Genomic DNA, 24,983 nt, shown 5'->3' with positions numbered 1-24,983 from the left:
GTGTGAGCTAGTGTAAGAGTACACTTAGTTACTTTCATAGTCTTTTAGTCAGTCCAACTGAACTAAAAGTGTGTGAAGTGTGCTCCCACACTCACACACTCATCATACACATAGTCTTTCATATTCATAGCTTAGACTGTATACACCAGGCATCCTTAATTATACTCTAAGTAGAATCCCATCTTACCATTTTCCTTCTTTATACTTGTGTACACATCCTGCTCATAATCATAAGTTCAGAACTTGTTCATATAAAACCTATTCCTACATTCATACACATTAGTTCATAGACATAACATTTCATTAGTAACCTTAGCAAGATGATGAAATAATAGCATTTTATTTGCCATGAAAGATCTAAATAGTTACACTCCCCCCACTTAATCTTCAGTTGTCCTCAATTGAAAAGCATCTTCATAAGTGGTAATGAGGTGAGGGTAATCAATTAAATCAGTCTTATCCATCCATTTCACATCCAAGGTTGTGTAATTCTTAAAGTTAACCAAATACTTGTGTTGTATTTGGCCTCCCTTAAGCTTGCAATCCTTGTGAAACACAATTTGTTCCGGGTGAATAAGTTCTTCAAGCTCATCCACTTCCAGTGGATCCTCCATACTTGGCTCGGTTGGCATAGGCCCCTCATAAAGTCGCAAAAGACTTACATGAAATGCGTTATGGATCTTCCAATGGGAGGGTAATCCCAAACGGAAAGATACATCATTGATCTTCTCAATAATCTGAAAAGGTCCATAATGGCGATTTGCAAGCTTAATCGCTTTGCCCTCTTTGCCTAGTTGCTTGCGTAATCGTGCCTTTTCAAACTTAAGAAGAACCCATTGTCCTTCCTTGAGATCTAAAGGACGACGTTTCTTATCAGCTGCTTTCTTGTGCTTTTCTTGTGTCCTTGAGATAGCTCTTTTGACCTGTTCATAAGCGGTATCTAAATCCCTTACATATTCATCCATAGCAAAGATTTTATCGTTTGTGCGTAGAATAGGGGGAAGTAGAACCTTTCCATAAATTACCTCAAAAGGTGCCTTACCTGTAGAAGAATGCACCGTATTGTTGTAGGCGAATTCGACTAGAGGAAGGCACTTTTCCCAACTGGTGCGTTGATCGAAAACATAACACTTGAGTAAATCAAGCACTGTTGAGTTGGCTATCTCGCTCTAGCCATCCATTTGAGGATGATACGCCGAAGAAAATTTTAATTGTGTTCCCATATTTTCAAAATGTGCTCTCCAAAAGAGACTTGTCGTACGGGGATCACGATCACCAATAATTGATGTAGGCAGCCCATGATGTTTGAAAATATGTGCAAGAAAAAGTTTCGCCATATGATCAGGTTTGATCATTTTTCTTATTGGCAAAAAGTGAGCTTGCTTGCTAAATCTATCGATGATTGTCCATATTGCATCATTCCCATATTGAGTTCGTGGAAGATCGGTGATGAAATCCATCGCTATGCTTTCCCATGGGGCATCGGGAATTGGAAGGGGTTGCAATAATCCAGGTGGCTTATGACGATCATACTTTACCTTTTGGAAAATCATACATTCTTGGACATATTTTTCAATATCGGCCCACATGCTTGGCCAATAAAAGTACCGTTCAAGTGCTTGAGTGGTAGACATAATGCCACGATGTCCTGCATATGGAGAAGCATGAGTTTCATCCATCACCTTTTGTCATAGAGGTAGTGCTACACATATAACTTGGTGATGATATAAGTAACCATCCTTAAGAGAATATGAAGACACCAATTTGCCTTGATTCAAATCAGCCCATATCGCTTTGAAATCATTATCATATGCATAAAGTGAAGGTAAAGCTGAAAATTCATCATGATGAATAGTGGAAACCGCATTTACCTTCGGTCTTCAAGACAAAGCATCTGCAATCACATTCTTGTGGCGTGGCATATGCATAACTTGAAAGTGAAACATAGAGAGAAAATTTGCCCACCGATATTCTTTCTCAGATAATTTTCTTTGTGTAAGAAAATATCTCAAACTTTGGTGATCGGTTTTTATGACAAAATCCGCTCCTAGAAGAAAGTGCTTCCAAATGGAAAGTGCATGAATTATCGCCATAAGTTCTTTTTCATAAATCGATGCATGCAACTCCGCATCATGTAGGCGTTGACTTTCGAATGCCACCGCATGGCCTTCTTGATTCAAAACCGCTCCTACACATTCCCCTGAAGCGTCACAAAGCACTTCAAAAGGTTTGTGTAAATCTGGTACAATCAAAACGGGTTCTTGACTTATCTTATCCTTTAGGGTTTGAAAAGCATTGCGTTGCGTTTCACCCCATTGGAATCGTACTTTCTTCTTCGTTAACTCATAAAGAGGGGATGCTATGTGTGCAAAATGCCGCACAAAGCATCTATAATATGAACATAAGCCTAGAAAACTTCGCACATCATGTACGGTTTTCAATTCGGGCCATTCCACTATGGCTTTGATTTTCACAGGATCCATTCGTATCATAATATGGGAGACAATGTGTCCCAAATAGTGAATTTCTTCCAAGAAGAACTCACTCTTCTTTGCATTGACGCAAAGCTTGTGGTTTCTTAATTCGTTGAAGCCCATTCGTAAGTGCTCTTTGTGTTCTTCCTCTGATTTGGAAAACACTAGCACATCGTCAAAGAAGACTCCCGTAAAGGATCTATAAGGTTGAAAGATCCTATTCATCATAAGGTTGAATGTGGCTAGAGCATTAGTTAGCCCAAAGGGCATAACTAAGAATTCATATAAACCAAAAGAGGTTCGAAAGGCTGTCTTATGCACATCTTGTTGTGCCATGCGTATTTGATGGTACCCACTCTTCAAGTCAAGGCAACTGAAGATGGTTGCATCTCTTAACTTATCAAGAATATCATCAATTCTTGGAATAGGAAAACAGTTTTTAATCATTATCTTATTCAAAGAGCGATAATCTATACACATGCGAAATGTGCCATCTTTCTTATGAACAAAGAAGACAGGTGAACAATAAGGCGAAGAGCTTGGCCTTATTTGTCCCTCGTGCAACAAGTCCTTCACTTGATTCCCCGAATCGATATATGTGATCGATGCCAATTTCAATCACCAATGGAGTCTGGACTTGACAGCGACCACGGTCCAGTGGACTGTGGAGTCTACATCCATTCATCGGGAGCCAGGACAGCTTTATAATTTGTTTGTTTTTACTGTCCCAATCAATACATGTGATGTCACTCCATATTCTGCGTCGAGACTGACCTCTATCTGCACGCGCTCAAACGTACATTAGCGATTCGGGAATCGGGACTTGGGAGTCTGGAAAGCTTTTTCTGATCAGCGAATCTTGCAAGTGCGTCCGTGCGACTGTGATTGCTCTGCAGGGCAGACAGCTTGCTACAGGCGCCCTCGCTGAGGCTAGTTGAGTACGTCCGTTGCGACTAACCAAGTCAAAGATGGGACTCGGGACTGCATCTCCAATCTCCAGATCGTTCCACGTGGAAGCCCGTGAGTGATGGGACTCAGGACCACACCTCCAGAGTCCCATGTTTCAACACCCTTTCGACATCTCGATTCTCTATCCATGCATGTGGACGGCTAACTTTTTCCACGTGATCGATCGAAGCATGCACGCCGTGACGACAGTGATTGCGCACTTCAAAACTGTCGTGGATGAGAGATGTGATGATGTCACTCCATATTCTGCGTCGAGACAGATCCAGGGTTCGGGAAGCTTGTTGAAGTATTGAGAGTTTTAGTTATATATTTAAAATTTTATATAGAAAAACTTGCTAAAATGTAGGAATTACTTGCTAATTGGGGGAATCGGGTCTCGGGATGAAAAGGTTTTAAAGCTAGCTCATAAAAAAATATTTCCCGAATCCTGGACAGACCACCAACTGCACGCGCTCAAACAGCGACTAGGGTCCATACATCGGGATTCGGGCTTTGCTGCAGGTGCGTCCGTTGACTGTGCATCCATTTTCCGGGAGTCAGGACAGCTTTATTTGTTGTTAATGCATTATGCCCGAATCAATACAAGTGATGTCACTCCAAATTCTACGTCGAGTTAGACGACCATCGCCACGCGCTCAAACAGCGACCAGGGACGCTCCCGAGTCCCAGCACACCCTTATACAGGATGATTTTGTACAACTTTATGATCTAATTTAATTTTTAACGCTTTGAAAAAAAAAAAAAAAAAAAACAGCGACCAGGGACGCCATACATCGGGATTCCGGAATCAAGAAAGCTTATTTGTTCTTATAAGCTATCAGTTAATCGCTGCAGGTGCATCCGTGTGACTGTGACTGTTCTGCAGGGCAGACAGTTGGCTACAGGCGCGCTCGCTGAGGCTAGCTGAGTACGTACGTTGCGAGTAACGGAGTCGGAGATGGGACTCGGGACTGCATCTCCAATCTCCTCCAGATCGTTCCACGCGGAAGCCCGTGAGCGCTGGGAGTCGGGACCACACCTCCAGAGTCCCATGTTTCAACACCCTTTCGACATCTTTGATTCTTTATCCATGCATCGGGACAACTTACTTTTTCCACGTCATACACCCTTTCGACATCTTTGATTCTTTATCCATGCATCGGGACAACTTACTTTTTCCACGTCATCGATCGACGCATGCGCGCCGTGACGACGGTGATTGCGCGCTTCACAAATTGGGATGGATGATGGGCGGGCCATGGCACTGCTCGAAAGTTCCAGCCTCCACGCGAGGGTTGATTTTTTATGGCCGTTTTACCCGTTCTTTACAGGTGGAGGTGGAACTTTGGAAGATTAACCCAACCGTCAAAAAATACAGTAAATTGCATGGAAGGGGAAGGCTCACTAAAAATCCTTTGGGCTCGAGTGAGTGGGGCGGTGCCGTAGTACACCTTCATAGTGGGGAGTAATTGCCCCTTGCTTGGCGAAGCCATCGTCATCTTCCCTCACCTCTCTCTTTGTGGCTTCCATCTCTACTCCGCTAAGCTCTCTCCCCTTCCTCCCCTGCCAGGGGGGCCACCTCCATGGCACTTGAGGATATAGTTAGGTGTCATGGAGGAAGGTCCCCACCATGGGGTTCCTCTGCTCCATTCTCGCTTGCTCTCAATGGGAACCCCTCACCAGCAGTTGTGGGGTCTGAGGTCACTGGCCCTTCTGGCAAAAGGGCCTATGCTACTAGAGGCGTCGGGGCCAAAACTGTTCTTATGTCAACTGGTGCTAGTGGTCTCCAAATTGCTCTCCTCGGCTCATTGATAACCAAGCTTAGAGGAGCCGGAGGCGCAGGGACTACTAGGGTTAATGGGTCTGCTAGTGATTTTGGAATTGTGGGTGCTGGTGCTATTGGCGGGGTTGGGGGTTCAAGCTATCCTCTCCCTACGATGCTAGGCCCGTCGACAACGAACGTGGGTGCTGTTGGAGGCGCTGGGCTAGTGGTGTTGTTGGGGCAACAACTACTGTTGGTGACGGTGGTACAAGTGTTCTCCAACCAACGATCCCACGATCATCGACGCTTAAGGTACGTTGTGGGTGCTGGTGCTATTGGCGGGGTTGGGGGTTCAAGCTATCCTCTCCCTACGATGCTAGGCCCGTCGACAACGAACGCGGGTGCTGTTGGAGGCGCTGGGCTAGTGGTGTTGTTGGGGCAACAACTACTGTTGGTGACGGTGGTACAAGTGTTCTCCAACCAACGATCCCACGATCATCGACGCTTAAGGTACGTCCTACCTATGTGCAGACTCTGAATGGGTTCTCACCCCTCTTTGAAGATAATGTAGTTAGGGCTTTCCAGGCTCCCCCTTTGCATAATGTGAAGGGTGGGGGAGGATCTGTTGTTCCTAGGGTTAATGTCTCAACCTCCTATCTTGGAGGAATAATGGACAAGAACAAGATCCCTGAGGGGACTCCTCGGCCCCCCTCTGCTTTTTTTGATGGGTCTTCTCAGCATGCACAGGTTCCTCTTGATAGCAACTTTGGGCCCCTTCTCCAGGACAAGCAGGGCAGGATCTTCTGCAATATTGAAGCGTTCAATTCTTGGCAAGCTAAACTTGAGGCAAGGGCCATAGTGGGCAACTGTTTTGGGCCCTGCCCACCAGTCGATTTGTTGAGAAATTGGGGTAATTACAAAGGCATTCAAATCTCTCATGTGCAATATCTGCCTAATGGATATTTCTTGTTTATGTTTGAGGATCCCCAGCAGGCCCAATCTGTCCTGGGGCAAGGGACTTGGCTGCTCAAGAGCACCCCTCTCATCTTGCAGCCTTGGTCCAAGGCATTCAACCCTAGGGGCACTAGATCCTCCCTCATCCCAGTTAGGGTGAATTTCTTTGAAATGCCCATTCAATTATGTCCCTGGCTTAAGGAGCTAGGGAGCCAGCTAGGCACTGTTACAAGGCATAAGCCTGTCCCGATAATCAACCCAAAATGGGAGCCATAGCTTTTGATAGAAATTGATACCTCAAAAGTTCTTAAAGAAGAAATCTTAATGTATGATTTGGAGGACAACGTGATCCACACTCAGAAGGTTTTGTATAAGAATCTACCTAATGCTTGTCTTCACTATCTCAAACAGGGTCACCTAATCAAAGACTATCCTGCACTTTCTAAAAAAACAATGGATGAACATGGTTTTCAAAATACAAAAAAAAATATGGGGGTAAGATCAGGGGTAACAAGGGCAACAAGAAACCTAACATGCATAACAACATGAATAGATTCTCTCCTTTGCTTGTGGAAGTTCAAGACCCTTTTGAAAACGTTAACAGCAATTAGGGATATCCCACTTCTTAGCCTCCTGAAGGAGGTGGAGAAGCGGGGGACATACTATGGAAAACAATGTTGACCAGTTTAATTCGATTTTTGATGACCAGGATAACCCTTCTCTTGAGATCCCAGAATCCCCTTCTAAGCTTAGTTCCTCAAGAAAAGAAGAAGAAATGATTCTTGAATCTCAGTTGGATAGTTTTACTGAGAGAGTTGAAGCTTATGACCAATGTAGAAGAGAGTTATTGGTCTCACAGAAATCTCTTGCGATCATAATGACCCAAGCAGAGGAAGAAGCCCTCCCTATGGGTAAATCCAAAAGGAAAAAAGAAAAGAATCTGGAGGCTAATAAAGCCTCTGTATAGTTCTCTAAGCCCCCTAAATCCTCAAAAAAATCCTCATGATTGACCAAATAACCTGTATGTCCTTTAATACTAACGGCCTCACTGACCCCTCCAGGGTTGTAGCGGTCAAAAAGTGGATGCTTGATAATGGCTTTGTATTTGACTTCATCTCTCTATAGGAAATTAAGTGTGCAAGAGCAACGCTAGACTTCAATCTCTAAAGACTGAGCACTAGGCACACCTGGGATAGCTCTACTCACGAACCAGGTAAAGGAGGTACAGTAATTGGTGTTGTCATTTCATTGAGCAACAATATTTTAGAAGTTGTTACCGCCAAGTCGTAGGTGTGTGTTAAGTTGGGTGGAGAGTACAATTTCTCCATCATTTATGTTTATGCCCCTTGCTGCCATAGAGACATGGCGCGTGTCTGGTAGGAGCTTGCTAACTTGTCTACTAACTACATTCTATGTGGTGATTTTAATATGGTTGAGTTCTCTGAAGACAGATACCAGAAAAAAGAGTATGTTTTGAATGACCATGAGGAGATTGAGTGGTCTAATATGGTAGTTGAAATGAATCTCACTAATGTCTCTCAGTACATTGGGCCTTCTTGGACCAATAAACAGACTGGAGATGACCTTAGATCTGCCAAACTGAACAAATTCTACATGTCCGACCCTTTGCTGGACAGATGTCCTAGTATTGTGTAAAATCAATAGATCCATGCAGATCTCTGACCACTCCCATGTGCTGTTCAAAGCTAAATCCATTAAAGATTACCAGACGAGTGGCTGGTTTCATGCCGACCCAGTGTTCTTTGAGTATCCGGAAGTCAGAAAGGCTATTTTCAGCATTATCTAGGATAGCTTTAGCGCCAACTCCTCTCCCTCTAAGGCTTGGGCCCAAGCTGTCAGTGTGATTCAAATCAGGCTGGCCCAATTTATGAAGAGAGCTAAAGAGTTAAGAAGCGCTAGAAGAGACTCCTTGGATAAAGCTATCAAACACTTAATTGATAACCCCCAATTGGACCCATTTGGTTCCAATCTTAGAGACCTTAAGAACCAGGCTAAGAGTGAAGAGCTCCTGGCCATTGAGCAATGCATCAAGTACACCAGGGACTTTTGGGCTCGAAAGATAGATACACCTAGGAAAGAGATGTTTAAGCTCCTAAAAAAGAAGAATGTTAGAGAAATAGTTCCTCCTCTTAAGGACGACCAGGAAAGGTGACAAAAAAAATCTGGAATATGTCCATAACTTTTTCTCTAACATCTTTGCTAAAGATATAGTCAGGAATGACACTATCACAAGCAACAGGACTTATATTTCTAAAATTAGAGAGAAAGTTGTTTGTAGTAGTTTAAAACAGTAGCTAGACTCTCTTATTATCCCTAGTGAGATAATGGAAGCTATAAAGGGCTTAGTCAACGCTAAAATTCCTGGCCCTGATGGTTTGCCTAATGAGTTTTTGAAATTGTTTAATGAGCTGCTGTGGCCTTTTCTGATTCAGATATGGAAAGAAACCATGCACTACAGTAGCCTGCGTGCTTCTATTAGCTCTGGGGTCATTAGACTCATCCATAAGAGAAGGGACAAGTCCAACCTTAACAACTAGAGTCCTATTACTTGTCTAAATTCTATATACAAGATATTTGCTTTGGTTTTGGCTAAAAGGCTTGCTGCTCATTTGGACACTCTGATTGTGAAGGAGCAGCAGGGCTTCATTAAAGGCCGCTTTATCCTTGATGCCATCATTGCTATGACGGAAGGCATGGAATATGTTAATGAAAATCAGCTTGATATGCTCTTTTTCAAGATAGACTTTGACAAAGCTTATGATAGAGTTGAATGGGAGTTTATCCTTCAGTCTCTTCAGGACATGGGAATGGGTAAAACTTTCACTAAGTATGTGCACTACCTATTCGGGAATGCGAGAACCTTTGTTGCCCTTAATGGCAACCTCTCTCCTGCTATCACCCTCAAGAGGTCCATTAGGCAAGGGTGTCCTCTAGCTCCCCTTCTCTTTGTGATAGTTGCTGATGCCCTTGGCTGGCTTGTGTAGGATGCTATAGCCTCTCGTCTTATCAGGGGTATCCATCTTCCCAACAAAGATAAAGACCTCTGTCTTCATCAGTTTGCATATGATACTAACTCTTTCATCCATAACGACCCTCAATCTATTAAGGCCTTTTTTGACTACTTGGACAGATTCTGCTTTGCGAGTGGGTCAATGATCAACCATGGGAAAACGGGGGTCTAGTCCTCCACTAATTCTATCCCCGAGCACATACTGTTAACTAGTTGTAAATCTCTCCATTCTAGGAGCATTTTTAGGCTGCTTGGGATCCCTATGGGATTTGGAGTGTCTCTTAAGGATAGGTGGCTATGGGTCATGGAGAAATTTAGAAGTAAAATGCTGAGATGGAAGGGCTATCAACCCAACCTCACTGCTAGGCTCTTTGATTTGAATCATTTTATTATGCCGGCTGTCATCTATTTTCTGTCCTGCTGGCGACCCCCCCAATCTCATCTTAAAATGCTTAATCCCCTTATCTCACAGTTTTTATAGGGAGGAGGAGAGGAAGCTAGGAAGATTCCTAAAGTTTCTTTGAAGGTTTGCATGCTACCGAAGTCCCTAGGAGGTCTTGGGTTGATGGACCCTAAGATTATGGCAAACAAGATGGCAACTAAGTGGATTCACAAGTGCCTGAACAACACTGATTATTGGGCCATCCTCCTTAAAAGGTTTTGCCATAAATTTCAGCTTAGGGATCTCAAAGCCTGGGCTGGGTTCAATTGCTATGAAATCTTTCTCTCTAAGAGGCAGTTTATATACAAAGGTTCTAGGCTTATTAAGAGCACCTGGGCTGCATGGGAACACTATAGAGAAACCTTGCATGTGAAGCCCAACCTGAAGCCTATTAACAGTCTTATGGCTCAGGAATTATTATGGATTGGTCTTTTGGGACCAACTCTCAATAGAGAAAACCTTATCAAAGCTCACAGACTCTGGAAGAGTGGTTTTTGCAGTTGGCTCGACTTGGCTTCCCACAACCAATGGGATGTAAGTAAATTTTTGTCTACCCCCTTTCATTGCAAGATGCTTTTGCTCGACAAAGTGGATGCTGCTGCTCAAAATGTGCTAGGGCCTCCTATAAATGGTAAATTTGATATCTCTAAGGTATGTTGTGGATCTATAGGTATGAATTTCCTCCCCCTCTCTTCTTTGTACAAACACAACCTTGAGTTACTTAAAAAATTGAACATCAAATGGGGAATAAATTGGACTGCTAATGAATGAGTGTATAGATTCAAAGTCATATGGGGTTTGTCCCTTAGCCTGAAAAAAGCTTCTTTATTGTGGTTGATTGCTCATCAAGCTGTTTGGACCAGGGCCAGAGTGGCTAAATGCGGTAAAGGGGAGGGGGTCTGCCCTAGGTGCAACAACGGTCTTGAAGACATTAAACATCTAATCTTTGAATGCCCTGCAAACTTGATATACTTTGATTTTTTGAAAAAATGTTTTAAGGACCTCAAACACACCAGGTTTAATGCTAAAGAGATCCTTCTTGGGGAATGTGTGAACCTTGACATTCTTTTATGGCATAATCTTTGAAGTAGCTTATTGTTTAATATATGGAGAGAGAGGAACTCTGGTATGTTCAATGGTAGGAGTACCAGTCATGTATGCTCTTTCATGACTAATGCTAAGCTCATTGCTTTGCAGGCTAGGCAAAATATTCAAGATGCTTCTATTGAAGGGCAAACCCTTTATCAGCTGATGCAAAATACTAGATGGCAAGCAAAAATATCAAAGATCTACTCCCCTCTTAGAAGTCTAATGATTGAAGGCATCCTACAAGTTGCTAGAAACTCCGACCCGTCTCCTATGGGTGCTACATAGCACTATAGTCACTCTGTAACATGAGGTCACTTCCCTTTTTTGTGAGGCTCCTACATTTTGTGGCCCGTAATTTAACCGACAGATGTCTTGGATCCAAGCCTTCTCCCACAGCGAGAAAATATAGTGGATTACATGGCCTCTTCTGTTCGCTCTCTTTTGTCTATCCTCAAGTTGCTTCTGTAATTGCCTTCTTTCTGACAAAAGGGATCTGATGTACATCTTTTCTTCTTTTTTTAATCTAAATTTCTTGTTCTGATCAAAAAAATAATTCCCAAAAAAAAAAAGTGAACTTTAGAGGAAACATGGGGAAGGAAACAAAACAAGAGTACCTATATTCTTCAAGATCGACTTTGAAATGGCCTATGACAAAATAAGTTGGAAATACATCATAGAATCTTTGAAACAAATGGGGTGTGGAGAGGAGTTTTGCATCATGGTAAAAACACTTCTGAGGAATGCAACAACAAGGATTAATGTGAATGAAGACTTGACAAGCTCTTTTAAACTATATCGATCAATCAGGCAAGGCTGCCCCCTTGCCCCTTCACTATATGCTATAGCCTCAAATGGACTAACTTGGCTAGTCTGTGATAAAATGGAACAGGGCAAGATAAAAGGGATCAAAATAGATGAAAACTTGCAAGTATGCTTAGAGCTCTTCGCGGATGACACGAATGCTTTGATAACCAACGAAGAAGAGAGCATCAAGGAATTCTGAAAGTGTCTCAACATCTTTTGTAAAGCATCTAGATCAATAATTAACCATAGGAAAATGGGGATCATTTGTAAGAGAAATGGACCCTTGTAATGGATTAATGAGACCGGATGCAAAAGATATCAAGAAGGAGAGATCTTCAGACTACTTGGTATTTCAATGGGATACAAAGTGTCTCTACAAGAAAGATGGAAATGGGTAATGAACAAAATTGAAGTCAAGATGGGTAGGTGGTAGAAAAGAAAACTAAACCTTGCTGGCAGAGGAATGATTTTAAACCACTACATTGTACCATTAGTAGTATATTATCTCAGTTGTTGGAGACCGTCAAATGCACAAATAAAGGAATTTGTGGCAATGTGTAGGAACTTTCTTTAGGGGGGGGGACCCCTAGATTAGAAAGGTAGTCAAGGTGAAATGGGAGCACTACACTATCTCCCAATAGGAGGTTGGTATGTGCATTATCAACATTCAGGAGAGCTGGTAGATAGAATGGTAGCCAAGTGGGTTGTGAGGGGTCTACAAAATCCTCAAGAAATTTGGGCAATACTACTATTCAGGAATATGGAAAAACTTACCCTCAAAGGCCAACCTAAGTGGATCAAACCTCCTTTTATCACAATCTGGGCTAGCAAATATGATATTGTGCCCAAAGGGTCCCCACTGTCCTACTCCATATGAAAGAGTTGGTCAAAGATGAAAAAGAATGTGATTCCCTCTGCAATCTATAGAAGAGTTTGGGGACACATGAAAGAGATTCCATTTGGTGGCCGACATTGATTGGTCTACCGATAGAGCAAACACAGGAAGAAGAGGCTTTGAAGCTCCATAGGAAGGGAGTGAAATCATGGCAAGACATTTGGGATATAGATCTACAATATTGGAAGTTGAGAGCAACACTCATTGCAGACTACAATGTGTCTGACCACCACATAAATCTAATATGATGAAGAATCGACCAATGGGACAGAGATGACTTGTGGCTAATGACAATAACCCAACAAACACAGATTGATGCATTCATGTGGAAGGGGGCTAATTTGATATGGCCTATTCCTAAGGGCATGGACAACATTGCAATACATGTTGTGCTCAACCACATATGGAAAACTTCAAAAGATAGATATCAATGGAAAGGCATGTTGCAAAGATTGTGGAGTAAAAATATAGAGTCAAAGAAGTCTTGCCTAGTGTGGCTTACAGCATACAAAGCAGTCTAGACCAACAAGAAGGCACTCAAAGTAAATAAAGGGAATGGGCTCTGTCAGAGATGCAAAAAAGAAGAGGACAACATCCACATTTTCTTTCAATGTGAATGTATAGTCCTTGCTCTGGATCATATCAAGAAGCTCATACAAAGTGAAGGAAGAACGCCTTGGTCATACAAAAGCCTACTTATTGGTGAATCAATCGGTTGCTCAAATGGCTTCTGGACGATGATCAGAGTAGAAATCTTGTGGTGACTGTGGCTCGCAAGGCTGCATGCCATTTATGGAGGGCTCAAAGAAGATTTTGGGATGCTCAAAGATAAACTAATAAAAGGAAGGGAAGGATACTACTTCCAAACAACTGCAAAACTAGAAACCGAAATCGAGAAACTATCTATCAAAAGTCAAAATGCTGAAGAATCTATAGAGCTAGTAAGCCTAAGTAGAAAAAAACAATGTCTAACCTCAAGCGACTTGAGTTTGATACTCAAATTTCAGTATTTGTAAGGAGATGTGGGTGTAAGATCTCTCTTGTATCTGGTTGCATCAGATTTTTTAAATACAAATGCCATGTAATTTTTTTAAAAAAAATTTGTGGTTTCATGTTTCAACTTTCAAGTCCCTTTCTGCATCATTATCCATACATGTGAGGATAGTTTATTTTTTCCACCTCATCAATGCACATGTGCTATGACTCATGAGTCCTGAGGAGGGTGTGAAAGTTCCACATTTTTGGTGGCTGTTTTACCCATCAATGGACGGTGGACTAGAGTCTTTTATCCGTTCTTTGTAGCTAAAAAATAATCTACCCTTAGAAAGAAACTTTAAACTACATGAGAAGGGGTAATCTTGATTCCCACAAAAAATCCATAGCTTTTGCAAATATATACTGCTCGAAAAAAAAGTTTTCCAAAAGCTTGGCAAACAAATTTTGGTAGATATCTTTTATGGAGCTAGCTCCAAATCCTTCTCATCCCTCAATGAAGAAAGTCTTATATTTTAGCTAAGTTTCTCTATATAAAATTTAAAAATATAACTAAATTTCTCAATATATGAATAAGTTTAATTTCCTTCTCCTTGAAATCTAAACCAGCTTTTTATGGAGATGAACAAGTTTTTGGTTAAATAAAGCTTAACTTTTCCTTAACCTTGTTACCAAACCTTTAAAAACAAAAAATTAGTGGTAATTTGACCAAATTTAGAGGTTTTGGTGAAGAACTACACTAAGTCTCTAGATTTTTTTTTCTTGAAAGCAACAAAAATTATATTAGGAAGAAGAAATTACATACAAGGAGCCCTTGGGAAGGGAAAGGGTGGTCCCACTTCAAAAATCAAGCCAAGTAGCTTGTTATACATCTGAACTAAGTAGAGTCATGTGCATTAAGCACTAAGGCTATTCATTTGTACCAATGGATAACTTTCTAAATCTCTTTCACACTAAGGAGGGGAGCATCACCAACATGATTGCAAAGCTCCTTTAGACAAGGAGTGAGTTGGGCTCTAAAGGCAACTCTAGAGGAGACTCCACAAAGCTGAGTTTCTAGCTTTCTAGATCTGCCACATGTAGAGTGTTCAAATAGTGATCCACAAACACTAGAACACACACACGCATTACCAACACTCCCTCCCCAATGCTAGCAACGTCTCTATAAGCATATGTACTAGTGTCTCTATTACCGTTGCTCTATAGAGACACTACTAAAGACATTAATATAGACATCTATATAGACTACAATAGCAACGCTATTTCAGGGTTAAAAATAAATAAATAGAAGAGCAATGCAAAGCATTACTTTTTGTAATGTTTATGACTAGCAAATGTTAGAAATGATGTTTGTGCTACAAAAAGCACAAGTGCTTTCCAAAAAGCAAACACGCTTTTTGATACCTTCTTGAAGAGGACGGCGTCTCAATCTTGAATATGTATTCAAAAATGAATTTTGTGAAGGTATGATGTATTGTATCAATGGTATAAGGTTTGCCTTAATTTAAGGATATTTATTCTAAAAGAAAGGAAAAAGTAATGGTGATCCAAATTTAGGTTTGCTTTTTGTTTGAGGAAGGCATCTCTCACCTAGAGAGACCCCATGTCTATCTAACAACAACTTTTTCCTAGACAAGTGTTTACTAAATCAACCATAAGTTGAGCTCTACTTGTCGAGTTTCCTCAACCCTAGACTGTGATCAAAGCTAACAACAAGATCTAGAATTCTATGGCAAGATATTTATGTTTTTTTTTTAAACTTTATTGTCTAAGAGACTCTTTGCAGGGATAAAAGTTCCCATGTTGTTTCCTAGACATGTGTTCAGACATGCATTCAATTGTATCTTGAGCTTTGGTTGATATAATTGGTCAACCCTAGACTCATATGGAAGCCCAAGATAAGTTCTACATATTTGTGTTGAGAAATCGATATTTTAACGATGTTCACTTTTCTATCAAGTAGCATCTTTGTAGAGAAAAAGGAGCAAGCTTGCTTGAAAGATGGAGACTTAGTCGAGGCTATGTGGAACTATTAGCTAACCTAAGAGTCTTTGGTAAAATCTCTCAAGTTTCTCAAACTAAATATGTGGTATTTATGCACATGGCTTTACAAAATACAAAGTACTTCATAAGGAGAGCCCCCATGCTAGACTTAATTCCTAGAAGGCTCTAAGAATTGGCTATGAAAACCATACATGTAATAAAGGCATAGTTTTTCTATGCATGCTTGTATTATGGTTCTATTATGGAGTGCAAAGAATACAAACACCAATCAAGGGGGATCAACTTAAGAGTTCTCTTTTGGCCCTCTCCACCTTGTACTCTATTTTTGTCTCTATCTCTTTACACACACACACACACTCTCTCTCTATTACTTCAAGTCTATGTAAAATTCATGTCTAGTTTTTTTTATTTTTATTGTTTCTTACATGTGAGTGATAGCAATAATTCCACATGGAATATTATTGCAGAAGTATTAATCCACCAATGGATACAAAACCTTTAGGAACTCATTGTTTGCTTGGAGATATGTGATTGTCTTGTAGAAATGACAAAAGGCCAAAACACATGGCTTGTAATAAAGGCAACCACATATATAATAGTGACAATGATCAATTGTATCATAAGGGAAAGCATCTAGTACAATGCAAGGTCCCAACCTTAGAAGAAATCTATTAGCTAATTTTTATTTGTTGTGAAGGTATTTTTGGAGGTCATTTTGCACATGACCTTTACTATAAGAAGATTTTGCAAGTAGGGTTTGCATGGTGAAGCTCACATGCAAATGTGCAATATGATATATCAATGCAAGAGTTGCAATGAATGTCATGGTTTGAGTGAGGAGACTCACCTACAAGCCATAGACACCTATTATCTCTTTTGGGCCATTTGAAAAGTGGGGCATAGATGACATTGGGCCATTGCGAACCACTCGAGAAGAAAATGAGTATATTGTCATGGGTGTAGACTAAATGACACGACGAGTGATAGCATTCGCAACTAGGAGAATCACTATTCAGCAATGGTAGCCTTTTTTTTTGACAATATTTGTTGTAGGTTTGGGACACCATTGGAGATCATCTCAGATAGAGGATTAGGCTTTACAATTGATCCAATGGGGGAGTTAATGGGAAAGCCAAAGATCAAGAGGTGGCATTCTTCTTCTTACTATCCTCAATGCAATGGTTCAATCGAAAAGATAAATGATATGATATGCAAGATTATAATCAAACAAGCTAGTATGCATGTGTGCATGCACACACACACACACACACACACAAATGGGATAAGCACTTGATTGTTGGACTATGGGATGTCTATGGGCATGTAAGCCATACTTTCTTTTAAATTGGAATAATTTAACAAGCATTAGGGTGCTTTCTAAGAATAAGTTGAAGCAGAGAGAGAGAGAGAGAGAGAGAGAGAGAGAGAGAGAGAGAGGCGTAGTGGCCATAGACATGTCTATGGCTAGTAAGCCATACTTTCTATTGAATTGGAATAATTTAACAAGTATAAGGGTGCTTTCTAAAAATAAATTTGATGCCAAGAGAGAGAGAGAGAGAGAGAGAGAGAGAGAGAGATGGAAATAGTGCTTCAATTAGAATTACTCCAAAATGATAAAGGAAAAATCTATAGAGTACTACAAGGAAAAGGTTGACAAGAGGCGGAACAAGTTCAATAAGAAACTCACTCCAGAATTTCTTCAAGGTCATCTAGTGTTGAGGTACGATAGTAGATTTGATAATAAAAGATAGCAAGTTTCAACTAATGTGGGAAGGTGCATTCATGATTCTCCAGAATTTTGATATGGGAGGTACCAATTACAAGACATGTCTAGTAAGGTCCACCATACCAAGGTAAATTGTGGGTAGTAGCTAAAGCCCTATTTTCAATGCATTGATGTTCACAATGGGGAGGCATTTCCTCACTTCAATGACCCTTCTCCACTACCAAGTCAAGAACTTGGCTAAGGGCATAAATACCCCTGGCTCAAAGGGCAGAGCTAATAATGATGCAATTTTTTTATAACACCACCTATGTGATGGCCCGAAGCTACTTCTCATATTTCCCACTTATATTTGCGAATGCTTTACCACCTAGTTACTACATATTATAGGCCATTAAGCTATAAGTAAAAAACAAGCCTTCTTTAGGCATCATTGTGGCAAAAAAAAAAAGCATCTATTAAGGAGCACTATCTACCTAATATCCATAATTAATTATCCTCTTCGCTTGGTATTTCCTCTTGACCAATCATTTGATTTTAAGTAGATAGTGCTCCAAAAAGAAATAGGCTTAAAAACTCTAAGGAGGAAAAATCATGGCAGCGATCATCAAATGCAAACTCTCTATGGTAGCTTCTCCTCTCTATGTACGTACTTATGCTTATTCTATCTTTAATCTATTGAGGAGCACTATCTACTTAAAATCCATAATTAATTATCCTCTTCACTTGGTATTTCCTCTTGACCAATCATTTGAGGTAAATGCTACATTATAAATCACTTATCCTATGCCTAACCCTCCACAAGCCATTACCCACCTACTATACATATCTAGGAACAAAATCCATAACCCCTATCAGTCATGCAGGTACTTTGTATCCATGCACCCTTATGCTTTTGGGGAGTCTATGACATATAGCTCACCATTGTGACCCACCAAGAACCAATCTATGTATATCATGTGTCACATGATGAAATCCCTAATGATGGATTAGCATTTCGATGGTAATTTTTTATTGCATGCATAATAAAAGGTCCCTAAGCCTTTCATCATGTGCTGCATGATGAGATCCTTAAAGAGGAAGATAGATTAGCACTTAGACTCTAATTTTCTATTGCATGCAAAATAAAAGGCTCCTAAGCCTTTCGTTTCAGACTAGTGCCCCTATTTTCAGTTCTATGCCTTTCTCTTTTAAGTGGTATGGGAGTTTGGGTGTATATGCCACCCTAATTTTCAATCTTCATTGTAAATTGAAGGTACTTCATAGATCAATAATGGTAGTGAATATCTATCAAATGTCTTTAATTATTACTATATGTCTAAAGATATTCAACATGAAGCTACCATTCCAAATTCTCATTAAAAAAATGGTACTGGAGAGTGCAAGAATAAAACAATTTGAAATTCTTTGGATATATGCTTTTACACTCTAGTCTTTCCAAACAATTTTGGATTGATGCAATTTTCATAGAAATTCATGTATAGAGTTTTAACAACAATGTTTTTAGGAAAAAGGCAATATACCACATGGATAGGCAATACTCATTTTGTATCTTATTTATGTACTTTTGGTGGGTTGGCTAAATCCATGTTCTTAAAGAGGCATGTCTCAAGCTAGATTCACGTAGAATGAAATTTTTTAAAAAAAGATATATTGAGGGAACAAAGGGATAAAATTTTTATGATCCATCCCCCAAGAAAGATATATGCAATCTTGATGCTTTTTTTGATAAAAAAACAATGGGTGGTGCATGGTGTTTATTCTCATGATCCCTAGCCCCTTTCAACTTTGTTTCCATTTTTTCTCGAGGATTTTGAATCTAGTTTGGATTCTAACACTACTCATGTTGATGTTTGCCAACCTTTAGCTTCTTTAATTGCAATGGATGTTTCTAGTGGTGAGGTTTATGCTCATATTCCAATCAACAATGAACATGGTTCTTGTTATCTTCTTGATTTTTGTGATGAAGCTACTATGACTACACGTGAATATCATGTCACTCAAGAAGTTATGATCAAGCCATATGTTTGCTATATAAAATTGAATGGATTGATGTAATGCAAGCTGAATATGAGTCACTTATTTCTAAAGGTACTCAGGTTCTCACAAATTTTCCAAATCGTTGCACAAGAAATTATTGTAAGTGGGTATGTAAGACAAAGTGTAAGGTTGACTTTACACTCAATAAGTTCCGTCTTGTAGCCAAAAGTTTTTTTTTCAAATTATTGGTGCTCATTATCATGATATTTTCTCTTTGATTGTTCACATGGCCAATATTTGTGTTCTTTTAGCCCTTGCAATTGTTCTTGAGTTGAAAGTTTATTGGATGGATGTTAAAAGGACTTTCTTAAAACAAGACTTGAAAGAGGAGATCTATATCAAGTAGTCACTTGGATTTGAAGTTGATGTATGAGAACATCTTGTTTGTCACCTACATCAAGCACTTGATTTACTTGAACCAAATTCTTGTGCTTGATACATTAAAATTTAAACCTTTCTTAAATTCAAAGAACTTTGTCTGTTATTTTGCACATCCTAACATCTACATTAAAAGGAAAGATCTATGTTTTGTGGTTATTGCTTTATACGTGGATGACACCCTTCTATCTATAAATGACCTTGACTTTTTACCATTTTTAAGAAACTTTTATCATCAACCTTCGAGGTGGTTGATCTTGGAGATATCCATTCCTATATCTAGATTCAAGTTGTAAAAAATGAGCAAAAGGTACTTTACTTCTTCAACAATCAAGGTTTATTTCTAATATTATTGAGAAGTTTGGCCTTTCTAGTGATCATGAGGCAAAAACTTCATGTGTCTCAAGATCTACAAGATACAAAGCTCTTACAACACAAAATTGTCTCGCACGTCATTCTTATGCAAATCTTGTTGGGTGCCTACTATTTATTGGTATGAGTAATGGTCATAACAATCTTTTTTTTTTCAAACTCTCTTGGTCAATATTTATCACAACCTACAAATGAGCATTGGACTATAGCTAAGTGAGCTCTTAAGTATTTGAAGGTTATCAAAGATTCAAGTCTTTTGTTTTAATGTCAACAATATAAATCTACTTTAGATGCATTACGTCTCTTAGGTTATCTGTACACTAATTGGACAAGTTCTCATTCCCCTATGAGATCTACCAATAGACATTGTTTCTTTTTCTATGGCTCTTTGGTATCATGGTGCAATAAGATACAACATTTTGCTATTGTATCTACAATTGAAGCAGAGTATGTTGCAACATCATCGGCAACATGATTTTATTTTTGGTTGAGGCAAAATCTTTCAAATCTTGGATACTCTCTATCTTCTAGTACTCTATTACATTATGATAACCAAAGTGCAATTGGTCTTTCAAAGGATTGTGTGTAGCACAATAAGTCAAATCATATTGTTATGAATTACCATTATGTTGGACATGAAGTACAAAAATAATGAATCATGATCAAATATTTTCCTACAAATCAATTGCTTGGAAATATTTTTACAAAGAGCCTTGATGAAGACACTTTTGCTAGCTTGAAACAAGTAGAGCATGGTGTTACAACTTCTCCAAATTTCCTTTAGAAATTACCCACAATCCAACTTGTCTATACTTATCACATCTATTTTCCTCTTGTTCTACCCATAGCATTTCAAACTTTACGCACCCAATCTTCATATGATCATTTTTGTATACCTTGCATATACCCTCACTACTTTACTCAAGCTTGATGTGAACATTTTTGTACATATGTGTAGGACCTTGGTTTTTTCACTCAAAGCAGCTAGAGGCCTTTATTTCAGTGGGGGTGTTGGAAAATGCTAATATCTCACTCTCCACTCAACATAGATTTGACCTATATATATGCACACCTACTCAATATGAACATTACTTTGGGAGTGCATATTGTGTCTTTGTTTTCTCTTCTCTCTACACTCTCAACAATGAGGAGCATCAACTACACATAGTTGGGAGGCCTATGTTGAAAAAGATTGCTTTCTTTCATTGGCTCACATTGGTATGTACTTTGTTAGAAAATCTTGCTTGGTATTAGGAATTTCTCGAATTTATAAGGCAACCCTACAAAGATAGAAATTTTTTATGTAAATGTGTCTAAATGAAGGCCCATAATGGGGTTAGTTTTTCTTTTTGAGGACCTATCTATTGTAGTACCCACCTATTATTATGTATATTAGCCAAACTGATTGCAGATGCCTTCCTAAGACTGTAGTCTCCAAGCCATCTACATTACTATCATGCATGTCTCACATCTACTCTACCACTATCACTTCTATATGGCCCATGACAATTGTCACATCTAGCTCCATCATTCCATCTATGCCTCATGAGTTGGCAATAGACCCCAATCCAATTTTTTGCCAAACCTTGCACTATAACATCACCATGAGAACAAATCAAGTTGTTCTCTTTAGAGTCAAATGAACCCATGAAGAGGTTTGATCCTTTTTTTTTTGGGAATTACCATCCGAGGGTTTGAAGTTGGGTCCTTACAAACCCACCCAAATGCTTTAACCACAAAGCCAAACCCCTTGGTGTATAATGAGGTTTGATGTTATATCGTAGCAATTTCTATCAACAATATGTTTGTCACTAGAGAGAGGGGGGGAGGGGGAGAAGTAGAAGAAGGTAAGAATGTTTCAATGTCATAGGAAAATATCCCTAGAGACCTTAATGATCTATCTCATTATTGATTTGCCGAATAGAGGCAATTGATGAGAGACATGTGCGCAAGCTAAGGGCGGGTTGAAATGATCTAAGTGGTAGATTGCTTGCCAAAACCTTGTTTTCCTCTTGATGTTTAGAAAGAATGTCAACATTTTTCATTCTTGCCAATAATAAAGTGTTGTGATTGAGTGAAGGGCAACAAGGCTTACACTTGATAACATCTAATACATGGAGGGTGGCAACTAGTTTCTTCCGAGGGGAGTTGATCACCAAATGAAAGCAAGGGTGGTTGCTATCACATGAGTTGAAATGGTAGAGCACACAACCACTACAACACATAGGCCCATTACCGGGGGTAATACCGAGGGAGTCGTGTGTATTTTTAAATCCTAAAATAATCTTTGTGGTCTCGGAATAGCCCCGGAAAACCCCCCGGTCTCATAACCCCGGTAAAACCCCCGGTATTACCCTTAGAAAAACCCCCGAAAAAACCCCCGAAAATTAACTTACCGGGGGTATTTCCGGGGGTGATATCGGGGGTTTTGCAGAGAAGTACAGAAAACAGTACCGGGGGTTTATAGAAATTTTTGTTTGGGCAGAGTTTGATGGGTTTTTCGAAAAACCCATCAAACTTTGCCCATATGATGGCTAAAAAATGCCATAATTCAACAACGCATAGCTGAATTTTGTGCAAATGTATATAAACAAATAACATACTAGTTCAAAACAATTTAAACGAAGACAAAAAATTAGAGTTTGTATTCAAAATTTGGAACATTACAAAAATTTGTATTACAAAAAAAGCCATATATGGCGTCCGAATTGTGTTACAAGACCAAAACTACAAGCAAATACCACCTAAAACTTAATCGGAGTCGGAAACTTCGTCCTTTTGAAGAGGCGAAGGACATCCAGTTTCTACAAAACTATCCTTATTTTGCAACGCCCTCCTCACGTACGCATATCCTTTCGATGATGCGGTATCTTTTTCGAGCCGCGTTTGCTTGCAATTAAACTCCGCTATCTACACAAAGACAATACACACAAAAATCTTAGAATCCTATTTAGTTAAGCACAATACATAAATTTTAGTGTGTGCATACAATACTTACGAAATCTCGTTTCATAGCCGCCGCTCCCCAAGTGGCTGGTTTGGGCACTTGTTTGTTGGGCACGTGCCCGCACTTGTTGTTCAAAGAGGTTTGGATTTTCGTCCCTCTCATTTGCAATCATTGTCCATGTTTCATCTTCCAGCCAATCGGGTTTTGGAAACCCATTTTTATACCTATCTCGCGCTTCCGAGTGACGATGTGACAGGAGCTGGCCCACGTACTAGAGTAACCACTTTTGTATGAATTCAGCATCCTTGGAAGGTTGAGGGAACTCTTCTTTGATACATTGTACAAAGAAGTCCTTCGTATCTTGGTTCACTTGTTTCCAATTTGTGAGAAGGTCATACCTAAATATGTTCATAGAACATGAACGTATAAAGGTCATCACCGCCTCACCATCATCATTTAAAATGATAGATCTATCGGCGGCAGCCAAATATGAATGACCTGCCAGAGTTTCATCACTGTACGTGTAGTGACGCCGAGGTGCCATCTACACATAGTGAAATTTATAAGTAGAGATTTATGTGAGTGCATACACACTAAATAATGTGTATGTGTATGTGCATACACACTAATTGGTGTGTATGTGTATGGGTTTATGAGTGTAAATACACACTAAGTGTGTGTGTGTGCGCGATATATATGTATACATGTGCATACACACTACTTAGTGTGTATGTGTGTGTTTACACACTAATTAGTATGTGTGTGTGCATGTGCGTGTTTACACACTAATTCGTGTGTATGTGTATGGGTTTATGAGTATGCATACACACTAAGTGTGTGTGTGTGTGTGATATGTGTGTATACATGTGCATACATACCAATTAGTGCAAACACACTAATTAGTGCATATGTACACACACATACACACCAATTAGAGTGTATGCAGACACACATACACCCAGTGTGGGTGTATGTGTGTGCATACACACTAATTAGTGTGTATATACACACACATACACACAAATTAGTGTGTATGTGTGTGCATACACACCAATTAGAGTGTATGCACACACACATACACCCAATGTGGGTGTATGTGTGTGCATACACACTAATTAGAGTGTATGCACACACACATACACACTAATTAGTGTGTATGTGTGTGTGCAGGATGAGAGAATGACAAGTGAGGTGCCACATGGGAAAGGTCAAGATCACAAAATGGATTCCACCCTAGAGGAGAAGATCAATAGATTTTGCATGCTCAATCATCCAATGATGGAGAAATGGATCATAGCTTACGATCAAGAAAGAGAAAGCAAAACTATTCAAAGAGATGAATACAGAAGAACACACCAAATTAACCAGGTGTCTGACATTAATATTGAATATCCACCCAGTCTAAGGGAGCTTCCAAAATTCATTTCCATTGGGTGGCTACACAAAGCACTTCAAGCAGCATCCTTGGTGGGAGAGACTGTGACACGTACTGAAAAGGAGTTCTCCATGGGATGTAGTAGAAGATATAAATCTTATGGTGCTTTATGGTCACATGGAAGACATTTTAGAGTCCAGCACATTGATCAAAATTGACAAACATTTGATTCTCGGATCATGGCATCATTTGAACAAGAGATACATGGACTCGATGGCAAAGTGCAACTTTCAAAGGTTGAGTATTGTGGAAGAATACACAATATACTTCAAGTAGATTATAGAAGTTTCCAAATGATTCTACTCGATGTTCAATGGTTCAAGGTAGTCACACAAGGAAGAAATCCAACAATACAACGAGATGCATCTGGGTTTGTAGCTATAGACTCCACTAAGCTATGGAGAAATACAAGTGACACGTTTGTACTTGTAGAAACATGTGAGCAGGTATCGAACATCAAACTATATATATATATATATATATATATAGTATTTGTTATTAAAAATAAGTTAATAATTATTTTGTTTCATATGCACAGGTTGTTTTTCATCCAGTTCCTACAAAACCCATGTGGTGGTACGTGATCCAAGTAGCTCCACGTAGCAAGCAAATATGTGAGGAAAAAGAACTTATGGAATGTGACCTACAAATTGTGGAATTTGTGTCACCCAATGACCAAGGATCTGCATCAA

At 39.6% G+C, this 24,983-nt stretch overlaps 1 protein-coding gene across 1 annotated transcript; it reads right to left on the bottom strand.

Annotated features, from left to right (window-relative positions):
- Positions 1-380: 380 nt before the first annotated feature.
- Positions 381-965, bottom strand: LOC148039361 (uncharacterized). The gene has a single exon (XM_087675581.1). The coding sequence runs from the start codon at positions 963-965 to the stop codon at positions 381-383; it is 585 nt and encodes a 194-aa protein (XP_087531707.1).
- Positions 966-24,983: the final 24,018 nt, after the last annotated feature.

The sequence above is a fragment of the Lygodium microphyllum genome, chromosome 3, assembly GCF_053477565.2.
Source record: "Lygodium microphyllum isolate KBCC chromosome 3, Lygodium_microphyllum_v1.1.10, whole genome shotgun sequence".
NCBI classification, from domain to species: domain Eukaryota; kingdom Viridiplantae; phylum Streptophyta; class Polypodiopsida; order Schizaeales; family Lygodiaceae; genus Lygodium; species Lygodium microphyllum.
This window is presented reverse-complemented; position numbering and strand designations above follow the sequence as displayed.

Coding starts and splice junctions, on each gene's coding strand:
- LOC148039361 (XM_087675581.1), bottom strand. CDS start 965: ATGGATGAATATGTAAGGGATTTAGATACCGCTTATGAACAGGTCAAA.